At 50.9% G+C, this 12,131-nt stretch overlaps 1 protein-coding gene and 2 non-coding genes across 3 annotated transcripts; 2 read left to right on the forward strand and 1 right to left on the reverse strand.

The window, feature by feature from the left end:
- The first annotated feature begins 6,103 nt into the window (after positions 1-6,103).
- Positions 6,104-6,197, forward strand: Trnay-gua. Its single transcript has 2 exons — positions 6,104-6,140; positions 6,162-6,197. It is a non-coding gene; the product is annotated as a tRNA-Tyr (tRNA).
- A 21-nt stretch (positions 6,198-6,218) lies between these two features.
- LOC121591723 (protein PAT1 homolog 1-like) lies at positions 6,219-11,676 on the reverse strand. The gene is made up of 3 exons (XM_041912577.1): positions 10,564-11,676; positions 8,032-10,501; positions 6,219-6,279 (listed from the first exon to the last, which is right to left on the reverse strand). Exons 1-3 carry the CDS (start codon positions 11,033-11,035, stop codon positions 6,237-6,239), a joined length of 2,985 nt encoding a protein of 994 aa, XP_041768511.1. The 5' UTR covers positions 11,036-11,676; the 3' UTR covers positions 6,219-6,236.
- Positions 6,584-6,674, forward strand: Trnay-gua. The gene is given in 2 exon segments: positions 6,584-6,620; positions 6,639-6,674. It is a non-coding gene; the product is annotated as a tRNA-Tyr (tRNA).
- Positions 11,677-12,131: the final 455 nt, after the last annotated feature.

Consider the following 12,131-nt stretch of genomic DNA (forward strand, 5'->3'; position numbering starts at 1 on the left):
ATCGAGATCCTCTACCTAGACAACAACCCGTTGCAGTACCTAGATTTCAACAGTCTGCGGCAGCTACAACGCCTGACAACGCTAAGCATTCGGGAATGCAATCTTCAACGGCTGTACTCGTCCGCTCCGGTGACACTGCCCGCCCTCGGCTCGATCGAAGCGATTCAAAACAAGCTCTCACTATTCGATCTACTGCTGCTCGATGCACCGAGTCTTAAAACGCTACTGCTATCTAAAAACCGCATCCACAAACAACCGTGGGATTTGACGAAGTACACCCAGCTGCAAGTGCTCGATCTCGACTACAACCGGCTGACCACGTTCGATTTGGCCGGTCTCGCCGGGCTCAACCAGCTGCAATCACTGTACGTATCGTTCAACCAGCTGGAAACGTTCACCGCTAGCCGTAAGGTGCGACTGCCCTCGCTGAAAACGTTGGTTTTGATAAGCAATTCGCTGCGAAGCCTGCCAACGTACGATCGGTGGTATCTGCCCGCAATAAGTTCCATCACGCTGGTGAACAATCTGTTCACGGCGGTGCCACTGCTGTACAGCAAGCGTTGGCCCACGGTGACGCTACGAATGACAAACAATCCGCTGGCGTGCTCGTCGCTCCAACAGTACGTTGAGCAGATACTTTATCAGCAGAAACTTATCGTCGACTTGGTGAAGTGCGGTAACGGAACGATGACAAGAAGTGAACTGTTGAAGCGTAATTGTTGCGTTCGGAAAGATTAACTAACTAAATAAAACAAAAACTTCGCTTCTTAGACTGGCGACAAGAGAAGATGATTCAACTGTCAGCGGGAAGAAGGGCACAACTTTGGATTTCTCCTTTGACGAAGGGACATCGTTCCAAACTGTCAAAGTGTGCCGCCCTGTGACTCATTCCAAGTGTTCCTGTGCAGAGAGTGGGCACGTGTGGGCCCAAAAAAAAGGGAATGTCAAGGATCAATAATTCCTAGACACGCGAAACGCTCAACGTCCCCAAAACAGTGACTGTGTTCAAACCCACCTTGTTTTCCATTGCGTGTCGTGTGCTAATGGACACGCGGGCCCCGTCCCCGACGAAATACTTGCCAACCTTTTTGCAGGTTTGGAGTCAAACCATTCCCTCTCCCAATGAGTATATTTTTTGGGCGGTCGTAGTGGGTTCCGTTTTTGCAGGATCCCCCTCTTCCAAACCGAATCGAGTAAGGTAGTCGTCATTTACTTTAATCAGGATATCAGCACATCTCTCCTCCAGCACCCTCTCCCTCCCCAGCTAAATTGCTGAGCAGAGCGGGTGTAATGGATATTTCAGGTCCTGACAAGAACTTAATAATACCTTCTCACCTTTTCGCCAGCTCGCTTTAGCCGGCCACACGCGAACGCGCTTCAGTTTCAGTTTTCTTTATTATGACCCAGGCAAAGCTGGCGGACTATAAAAAGCACACCAAATACCAAGCACAAACAGCACCGGGCAACAACAACAAAAAAAAAAACAAGTCCAATGGTCCAAGGTGCCTTCGTCGCCGTGCGCCATGGGCCATGGATGGTGGTGGCGCGTCACAACCCCGGGGTGTGTCACAACCTTCATTTGGGCAATCGTGATGGGATGGGAGAAATGCGCTGGATATTGATTTTTCAGTCAGTCACTTCAGATTCTACTACTTTTTTGGGAGGACCGACCCACCCAAACAGGTACAAAAAAGAGAGAGAGCGCTCCCGCGTGTCGCTTCAAAGCTCGACAAACGGGGCAGGACACATCAAAGCACGACTTTTGGAGGGAAATTAGTGTTTAGCGGTAGGTAATCGATTCTCGGAGTGGTTTGGAAAAGCCACTACCGGTGTAAGCCGCCGGTGGGCCGGACCAGTGGTTGTGCTCGCCAAATCGTAGGGACTTTGCCGGTAAGGGTTAATTATTCAGCGCTAGTACAAATGAATGTGTCTGTTCCATGAAGGCGCTACTGGGGGCGATGGGCACTTGGGTGCGATAAGGACACGCTGAGGAGTGAATTCTGAGAATGATTTTGTGGCGGTTGATGTTAATGATGATAATGATGTATCTGAACACTTACTTGCTTAAAACAGGCGCGAGCAAGACGAAAAAGATCCTTTACAGCGTTTCGAATCATATAAAACTATTCCCTTTTCTATTTTTTCTATTTTACCTTAACTATTTTTCCCTCAATCACTTAAGAAAATGCTGAAAATCGGTAGGAGAATGTTGCAAGCATACTGTGGAAATTAGCAATTTCGTGTGGCACTTACTTGTACACAGGGAAAACTAAATAAATCCTGCCGTGGAAAAAGTCATAATTAAACATGATAAATGAGTGAAATTTACGAAAAATCTTTTGAGGTATTTAAAGCGGCACCCACAGTCGAATGACAGCTCCACATTATGCTTGCAAAATACCCCTACCGATTTGCAACATTCCCCTAAGTGTTTGAACTATTCCCTTTTATATGAGTCGAAGCCCTTTAAAATGTACCTTCTGCGTCACATGCCCACACTGCTTCGTGCTCCCTTAAATCCAATGGTTACTACTACCAACCAACCGTTCCAACCAAAGTTAGGGTGATCTTTGGTGTCGGGCTGGACGGGGCGGGGTGTGTTGTATTGTTTGGTCGATGATAATGGGGATACACACCGAAAGGTCTGATGGAAGTTCATTGCTTTGCGGGGCAGTAGTAGAGGGCAGTAGTAATGCGCTTCCGCTTTAGGACCTTTGAATTGTTCTTTTGGGACACGTGGTTCTTCTTCTTTACCGGTGGCGACAAAAAAAAAAACATCGACTCGCCCAAGGATTGCTTCGATGCTTTTTGGGGTCATGGTGGAAAGGTGTTGTAGCAACCACCACCCGCGGGTGCTATAGCGACAACTATGAGTTCACCGTACCCGTGGGGGGTTTTTTCCCCAGAAATAATGTCAATTTGGTGGCGCAAAACTTTGTATCGCGTAACAGAAAAAAAAGTGCGCACCATTCGATTAAGGGCAAAATAAATATGCACATCGCAGCGCACCACACCACCCCCCAACTCCATCCGCAATCTGAGCTGCCGGGCGAGGTCAATAAAACGGCAATCAAAAACCACTCGCAATGCGGAAGGCCTAATGTTGTTGTTGCTGCTGCTGTTGTTTGAGTTCACCCTCCAAAGGGGAGGATAATGTTACAACTACCGGCTATGAGTTGACAAATGGGCACAAAACCAACAACAACAAAAAAGAGCCCGCCGTTATTCCCGGTGCGCCGTTATCACCGTTCCCTCGCTTGCGTGTGTTTGTGTGACGCGTGTACAAGAAGCGCACATGCAAAACGATCATTGCGTAGGGCAGAGAAACGGGACAAAAGCAGGGAAAGCAGGGGAAAAATGTATCGAAAATCGACACTTTTCACGCACAAAATGACTGGATGAAGAAGTAGAAAAAAAAATCGTCCGTCCCTTTCGGAAGGGAAACAAACACCGCGTACACACACACACTCACACGCGATAAGCCAATATAAAGGTTGTTGTTAGTAGTTAGAAATCGAATTTAACGATCAACAGACCGTTTGTGGCGGTCCTTTTTTGCATGCGGCATGGAATGTGTGTGTGTTTGTCTGGCGGATAATTTATGTAGATTCGCGTAGAAGCCATGTGGCCGTTTGATGATTATTACACCAAAAAATCGTTGTTTTGTGCCACAACCACCAGAGATATCATTACAGTTGGTTCACACACAATGGGAAAATGATGACACGTTCGAACACACAATTAACCTTTCTATCGACCCTTCGAGCAAACAACTGTTTCCCTTTCGTTTCAATCTCATGCGTGTCGTAAGGGGGAAAAATCGTAAATAAAATCACTAAAATCACACTTCACAGCCAACAAAAGGCCGGTCCTTCAGGTTTCAGACGCTCTCTCCCTGGCTTTCGGGTGAAGAAGGTGACGCTAAAAGGAGCGTTTTTCCGAAATTTTAAGAAACCACCAGCAGCAAAAGAATGAACTATATTTGATCCAACCCCACACCAGGCACGTGGTTAATTGAAAGCAACTTCCACGACTCGAACGAACCAGCACACGCACAGAGAGACCACGTGGTGCGCCGCCCCGTCGCTGAGCGTTGCGATTTGTTTTGCGGAGGGAGTAGGTAGGGCTGCCAACGATTTGCAAATAAATTGCCCCTCGCACACGGCTACCATGGCTGGGTAATACCCACAATACCCACTACTCCTCCACTCAATGGCATCCTGCCGGCATAGCACAGTGTTGTGCCTTCTTCCACCAGCGATCGAGGACAAAAGGCTCGTGGACGACGCCACATACACAGCAAACGCGAAGGAAGTTCGCGAAAATCGGAGGCTATTTGCATTCAAGCGCATTCAGCAGCAGCAGCAGCAGCAGCAAACGTGCTCCTCTCCCGTGGTCTTGTGCCCGGTGCCTGGGGTTAAGCATTCCGGATTCAAATGCCGTCGTTTACATCCTTCCCCGTTTCCCGCGCGGCCCGGTGGAAATGGAGCCCATATTTTGCCCAATGTCCTCCCCAACCAATACCTTCCAGCAGCTGACCGATCTGTTGTGTGTTGTTTGCCCCCGGGCTGGCGGCGCTTGGTTATGACACTCCAAGGACATACAACCCATTGCACACATATTTGTATTGTGAGTGTATATACGTACATGGTCACCCCGAACAAGAGGACACAATGCGCGTGTTTGTGCGTGTGTTTTGTAAGTACCACTCCGTGGGATGCATAATGAACTTCGTGTGCACGGCGAAGACGGACCCCACGAAGACGCAAAGGCCTGCGGTGTGGTGTGTGATGGCGGCGGCTGCTGCTCAGAGCTCAGAGAAGACATTCGCAAACAACCGTCCGACCTCCACCACCCTCACCACCACCATCATCAACAGATAAGACTTGATGTCAAGTCTGTCGGAACAACGGCTGTTTTCCACGACTTAACAAACTCGGTCACTGTGGTTCGAGAACACAGGCCAAAGGGACCTTTCAAACGTTGCACTTGGCTGCTCTGGTTTGGGGAGCTTGCGTTTCGCCAGCGAAAGGCGGAGGGGGGTAAATGGTTTGGTGGTTTGTGCACTAATCGATGGTAAGATGATAACGTAAGTGTAAGAGGGACTTTGCAGCAAGCTTCATTCATTTTTCTGCGCTTCCCCTATTTGCAGAAAAGCCTCCCTGCCTTTCCAAAAGTATTGCAAAATGACTGTTGTTCAAGAAAGTCAAGTGGTCCAAGACTGTGTGGTGTGCAAGGCATTGAAAAATTGTCAAGTGGGGTTTAACTTGCCTGCGCCCTCTGCCCCTCCTTCCCCTCCAATGGACACACATATTCTGGGTGGAGCATCTGGGGTCGTGCCACAGCTCTACACAAACATGTAGGTAGGCTTCTATTGCGAACTTTCCAGAATACGACGACATTATTCCAGCTGCCGATGGAGGAACTTGGTGACCGTGGAATATCACAACGCAGCAGCAGAACCAGCGGCCAAAGATGATTTGCCCACCCATGCGGGGGAGGCTGAATCTTGCAACAGGTTGTTGCCGCCGACCGTTGGCGTTTCGACTTGGAGCCTGGGGGGTGGGGGGGGGGGGTGTCGGATTCGTTTGTGCTAAAATTAGGCTACTCAGGCTACTCTATATACACTCTTCTGATGTGCCCGGTATGGTGAAGCGTGTCGCGGGAAATAAATGTCACCATTGTGGGTACGTATACACGACGCGCCATTCAACTGGTGGTGGTGGTGGTCATGGTGAAAACATAACATCACAAATCTTGCGGTTTCTACGAATCGATGAAATAATAAATAGCATTTCGCAGCAATTCGGTGAGCACGTGCTTGTTGAAGAATGTTGGAGCCTGCATTAATACACAAGGCTGTGTTCGTTTAAGCCAATTCGAAAGTTAGTTTTGTTACAGCTTTATAAAGTCTCTGGTATGCAGCGCTTCGAAGAAATGATTACCAAGCATGTGGATACTTTTACATGACAATACTTTCAATTACATGTTTGAGATAGCTTTTCTTTAAACAAAAATCACAAGAACTACCCATGTTAGGAAATATGTTCATACCTGCTGGGCTGTTGTTTGGGTATGGCGTGTAGCGCCCTCTCCGACACATCCTTCGATAGCTCAGTTGGTAGAGCGGTGGACTGTAGAAGCGAGAGTTCGATAGAGTAATCCATAGGTCACTGGTTCAAATCCGGTTCGAAGGAACGTAGAAACTTTTTTTCTTCTTGAAGAGCCTGAGGTTTCTATGTTTTTACTCCACGAGACCCGTCGTCCTTTAAGGTTTTTCTGTAATGTTTTGATGTAAACAAGAAGCAAAAAAAAAGAATTAGTTAGTAAACGTAAGGCAAAAAATGTGTAAATTACTGATACGAAACGTACAAAAGAGATACATAGAACATCATTTCATCTAGATTCAATATGTCTACTTCAATTGGAATATTTGATTGCTATGGACAATTCAATTTTTGATGGAAAGCTTCCCAATAGCCAAGTCAAATGTTCTAGAACTGTTCAGAACAGAACAAAAAAGAGAACAGCATGAGTGAGTGAGCAGGATTCTAATAGGTGTTTTAGCGCTCCTCTCTCATCGCCTTCGATAGCTCAGTTGGTAGAGCGGTGGACTGTAGAAGCGTCTCTCCATAGTAATCCATAGGTCACTGGTTCAAATCCGGTTCGAAGGATTCAGATAATCTTTTTCTCTTCTGCTCCTACATTTTTTTAGCATGGCACTCTATGTACAAGAGCCTATTGCCTACTATCGCATTGTCTTATCTATCTCTACCAATTGTACATTTCGCCGCATTTTAAGCTAGAGTCCCTCTAATTCAACAGCAAACGGTCGTCTCCTATCCTCACTCTCTCTTCTCGCTTACCACACTAGATGATTTGATTATTCTTTCGGCGTTAACGCACATCATACACACACGCTCCGTTCGCGTATGGATTTAACAATCGCTACATTAATATTACTTTATTATTTTCATTCGATTACAACGCCACTAAAACCACCTTACGCGCGTATTGTTCGTCTCTCGTTGCGCGCACTTCTTGCTAGAATGTGTAGTGTGTGGAAGCGCGTATACATTACGAAAGGGGCGTCGTACACAGCGCCATGCGTGTGGCACACGTGTGTGTCGTATCTTCCTCCGTCGTATGTAATCTATGTCTTCCCCCACACACAACAGTTTGCCCGAAGCCAGCCCGACGCAGCGGGACAGCCGCCGGTCGGCTTACATTAAAAGTAATGATCATACAAAATGTGTTTAAGCCTAACCCAAAAAGAAACAAAGCAAACTGTGTTAAACGAAGGACAATTTCAAACAGTACGCTTTGTCTTACATTCTTAATCCGCCAACACTTGCCATTGAGTGTTTTGCTTTACGCAACTAAGCCATAATGTTTGTGTGGTGGTGGTGGTGGTGGTGCGCGTACTATTAACAATTCGTTTGCTCCTATTTATTTTCTTCTGTCCCTGCGGTTTTTCACACACTCTCACGCCCGTGGGCGAGCGGTCATTAGAGTTTGAGGATTTTTTTTTATACAGTTACATGTTGGATACATTTTACACAGAATTTCTACACGCGGAAAGAGGCAATTGCCATGTTTTACGTACATGGAGAACAGGACAAGCGCCCTTCTTCCAGAGCCTTTCAAACCTGGGCACGTTCATAATTGGGAATAAAAGGAAATAATAAAAAAAAACAGCACAAAATATAAAAGTTAAACTATTAGCAAAACTATAAAGTTAATGGGGCAAATAAGAAAATAAAAAAACGAAATAAACTCCTTCCTTCCACTAAAGCTACGTGCGCGGCGGTCGTAAACGAAATTTTCATATAATCGCTAGAAAAGGGACTCATCGCCCTTATAAACGTTTCTCCCTTTTCAGTCACACTTTCGTCACCCTCACTCTCCTCATCATCATCATCATCACCGTCGTCATCGCATTTTGGGTTCCCTTCCATTGGTTTTGATCGCCAATGCCAATCGTTCCGTACAATGAATGTAACGAAAACTCCCTCCAAAACGAATGCTTACTTTTTGCTTACTTCCTCGCCGGACGCCGATCCTTCCGCCGTCGGTGCCAGGGACGAGGGACCGCCAATGTCGATGATCGATACGATGGCCCGAAGCTTGCGCTCCAGCTCCAGCTCCGGATGGCGCTGTAGGTGTGCGCGCAGCTGCTTCACCTTGCCACAGGACGAATCCAGCTTGAGCAGTACTTTCTGGGGCTTGCTACCGACCGCAACAGCGGCCACACTGTCCAGCACACGTGCCAGCTCGCGCAGCAGACTCATCCAGCGCGACCAGATGAGTCGGCGAGAGACAGTGCCACCATCGCTTTCCTCACCATCGTTGCTAGTGCTGTCGGCCGCCTCATCGCCGTTGCTCACTGCCGCCAGCCCATCGAACCCATCGATCGTGGTCAAGTGTTCCATATGCGCGATCAGAGTGAGCATCGTCAGCAGCAGGAACTTGCACCGCGGCACCAAGCTGAGCAACTGGTCAGTGTTCAGCAGCGTCTCGAAAAGCGGCATCAACTCGCCGGCCTGTGCATACTTCACGTGCAGCTCAAACTCAGCAAACAGCGGACTGAGCTGATCTTCCGCGTCCTCCCGATCGCGCTTCGGCAGGGCAACCAGCGTGGCCAGCACCGTGCACCAGATCGTCCAGCGGGCCGTATGTTCGCCGAGCGCCTTCTGGATGCGCGTTAGCAGCAGCTTGCCCTTGCGCACGGACAGCAGCCGCAGCACGCCCTCCGCGTTCACGCACGGCAGTATGCGCTCGATCAGATTCTCCACCGTATCCTGTTCCACCTCGGACACCGTCGCTGCCGGTACGGCCGCCATCTGACCCGCGCCGCCGCTGCTGCTCACATTGTTCTGCTCGTCCGTACCGCCGCTGGCCAGCTTTTCCTGTGCCAGCAGGCGCTCCTTGTCGCGCTTTTCTCGCATCTGCTGTTTGGCCTCGATCGCCAGCTGGTTCGACATGTCCTCCAGGCGCAGCAGCAGCCGGTAAAGGTTCTCCACGTGCAGCAGAATCTGTCGCGAGCGGCGCTGATTGTGCACCGAGTCGGAGCTGCCGGGAGCACCACCGCTCCCTCCGGTACCGCTGCCCGGTCCGCCGGGGCCACTGCCGCCCTCGGCGACGGAACGATCCACCACCACATCCTGGTCGATGATCTTGCGCGGTGCAATCACGCTGCCACACTGCAGCTTTCCGAGCGAATTCTCGAACTGCACCAGCTTGTAGCGGCGGGGCTGTATCTCCTTGATGCCGTCCTTCGTGGAGGTGGAGTTCTCCGAATTGCGACGCTCCCGCCCGAACCCGTTCCAGTGCTGCTGCTGCTGCTGCTGCTGGTTCTGCTGCTGGCTGAACGGATGGTAGAACGTGTTGTCCTTGTGCGCTTTGCTTTCCCGCTCCGCGCCTCGCTCGCGCTCCTTCCGGTCGCGGATTACGCAGAAGTAGTAATCGTTGTAGTAGGCCGTGTCCTTGTTCAGCTGCGAGAGCTGAATGCCGAGCAGCCAGTGTTTCGCCCGCTCCGTCATCATGTTCGCGTACTCATCGTACTCGTAGTTCCGATTCTGCTTTCCATTGTGCAAACGATGCCCGCCACCCTGCTGATGCTGGTGATGATGTTGCTGCTGCTGTTGATGATGATGATGATGGTGTCCTTGTCCCTGCTGTTGCTGCTGCTGCTGCTGCTGCTGAGGAAAGTGGTGATGTCCACCCGGGAAGCCCGGATGATGATGACCACCGTGATGGTGCATATTGCCGTGGTGCATCTGCGGGGGCGCGTTCCAGTTGGGCGGAAATCCTGGATGATGGTGCGGCATGAACGGGTGCTTAAAGTTGCCGCCGTGCGGTGGCATCGGAGGCATCTGGCCCGGACCGCCCGGTGGAGGTGGTACGCCCATCGGTAGCGGACCCGGTGGCCGGTAGTGGGGCAGCATCGGATGGTTTTGCTGTATCTCCTCCACGAGCCGCTGGCTGAAGCTGGCATTATTATTCATCCCACCATTATTGTTGTTGTTGTTGTTGCCGTTGTTGCTGTTGTTGTTGGGAGGCATTCCCCCGGACCCGGGCGGACCCTGGAAGTTCATCGGAAAGGGAAATGGCGGCCCGCCCGGCTGCCCGTTCGGTGGCGGCATGTTGGTAGGCGGAAACAGAGGACCGCCCATCGGGCCGCCGGGAGCGGACGGCTGACCTCCGGGAGCTCCTCCCATCAGCGCCGGCGAAGGGAACCCGATCGGAATCGGCAGCGGACGATGGATCATTGGCGAGGGAGGCGGCATCGAGCCGGGAGGATGGGGCGGCTGCATACCACCCTGGGTTGGATTGGAGGGCGGCAGAAAGCCTGGCGGAGGGCGAGGTAGCGGGGTCATTCCTCGGCGCATCTGTTCCTGCTGCTGTTTGATCATGTTCTGCTCAATTTCCTCCAGCGAGCAGATGCGCAGGCCCGCATTGGGCATCGTCGGAAACCGTCCCATCGGCGCACCGAACCGATCTGTGGAAGAGTGGAAGGTTGAATTCAAGTCACCAAGAACAACCAACGACAGCATCACTTACCTGTGGCTGGAAGCGGGGTCGGTGCACTGACGATCGCCGGGGGCATCGGGGCCGGTACGGAGGGCACACTGTGTCGCGGGGTCTCCGGTTTGCTGGGCATCGTCCACACGCTCGGATCGAGCTGCAGTCGAGCTTCCGGTTCCGTATCGTTGTCCAGCTCGAAGTTGTCAATTCCGACCGAGGAGAAGTTGATGTCGAGATCGGAGTCGGCCCCGGAATCACCATCGCCCCCTTCCCGCTGGTCCATTCGCACCAGATTCTCGTGCAAATCTTCCCAATCGTCCTGGCGGGCCTGACCGAACGTTTCATCGTTAAGGGCGTCGTACTCCTCCTCCGAATCGGATCCCCGGCCACCGCTTCCTCCGCCCAGCACGCGTCGACCACCGCCGCCGGACCTGCCGCCGCCTCCACCACCGCCATCGTCGTCCTCGCCGGGCAGGGACGCATCAAACCCAAAGAACGAATCGGACATCGTTGTCCCCTTCCTCTATCCAACTTGCCGGCCGGTCCGCAGCACCCCCCGGGCTACCGATATCTCGCGTACAACCTTCAGCTGTCACCTGTCGCCCCCAAGCGGTCGACGTTTGCGACCTGCAGCTGACCCGAGCACCACCACCACTCCCTGCGGTTGCGGAGCCTCGCGCTCGGTTTGACCACGACGACGACGATGGCGACCGGCAGCGCTTGTACCGTGGCCACCCGGGGGCACTTCAGCAACCGACGCACCGATGGAATGATCCACTTTGACACTGCAGTGTACACTCCGGATGACGATGGCGATAAACAGCAGCGCGACGGACAAAAGAAAAAGCCCTGCGTGACGGAGCGCCTCTTTCCGCGGGTGGAGTGTGTGTGGTGAGAGAGGGCGGCAGCACACCGGGAAAGGATCGCTGCAGCTGGTGCCGCGCAGTCACTTGCAGGGCCGTGAGCGTTGTTGACTATTTGGCCTTGGCACTGGAACTTCCCGTCGGATGGTGAAATTGCTAAATACGATAATAGGGGCACCGAAAAAAAGGGCAGCAAATCACACGACAGCAACCAATGCGACGAACACACACACACACGCACGGGGACACACACACACACATACACTAGCGCACACGTTCGCGTACATACACACAGCACACGCATCGCTTTCGGGCGGGCTTTGACGTTTTTGTCAAAACTGACAGCACGGATATAGAGTCTGGTTGAGTTCTTCCACGCGCCGTACGGCTATGCACGTGGCGCGGTGGTACATTCGATTTTAATTTAACGACGTAAACGTGGTAATAAAATAATGAGCAGTATTTGAAAATATGCGATAAAGGTGAAGGCGTTTCTTGTGGAATGAGCAGGAGAAATGAATATCAAAATAATCAAAGCTGATGTTAAAGAAGGCAAACAAAAGAACAAATTTAGACTCAAAAGTTGCATCATCCGTTGCAGAATTCCTTTCACCATCATCCTCATAAAAATGTCATCATATTAAACAAGAAAAAAACAATTATTTTCATTTTTGCTTTCATCCAATGGTTCTTCTGTAAAGGTTTGGCTCGGTTGTAAACTTTCCCAGTTTCATATATACG

This window comes from Anopheles merus, chromosome 2L (assembly GCF_017562075.2).
Source record: "Anopheles merus strain MAF chromosome 2L, AmerM5.1, whole genome shotgun sequence".
Taxonomy (NCBI): Eukaryota; Metazoa; Arthropoda; class Insecta; order Diptera; family Culicidae; genus Anopheles; species Anopheles merus.

Coding starts and splice junctions, on each gene's coding strand:
- LOC121591723 (XM_041912577.1), bottom strand. CDS start 11,035: ATGTCCGATTCGTTCTTTGGGTTTGATGCGTCCCTGCCCGGCGAGGAC. Junction 10,502..10,563: donor GACCCCGCTTCCAGCCACAG/GTAAGTGATGCT, acceptor ACTCTTCCACAG/ATCGGTTCGGTGCGCCGATG. Junction 6,280..8,031: donor GGCGAGGAAGTAAGCAAAAA/GTAAGCATTCGT, acceptor AAAACATTACAG/AAAAACCTTAAAGGACGACG.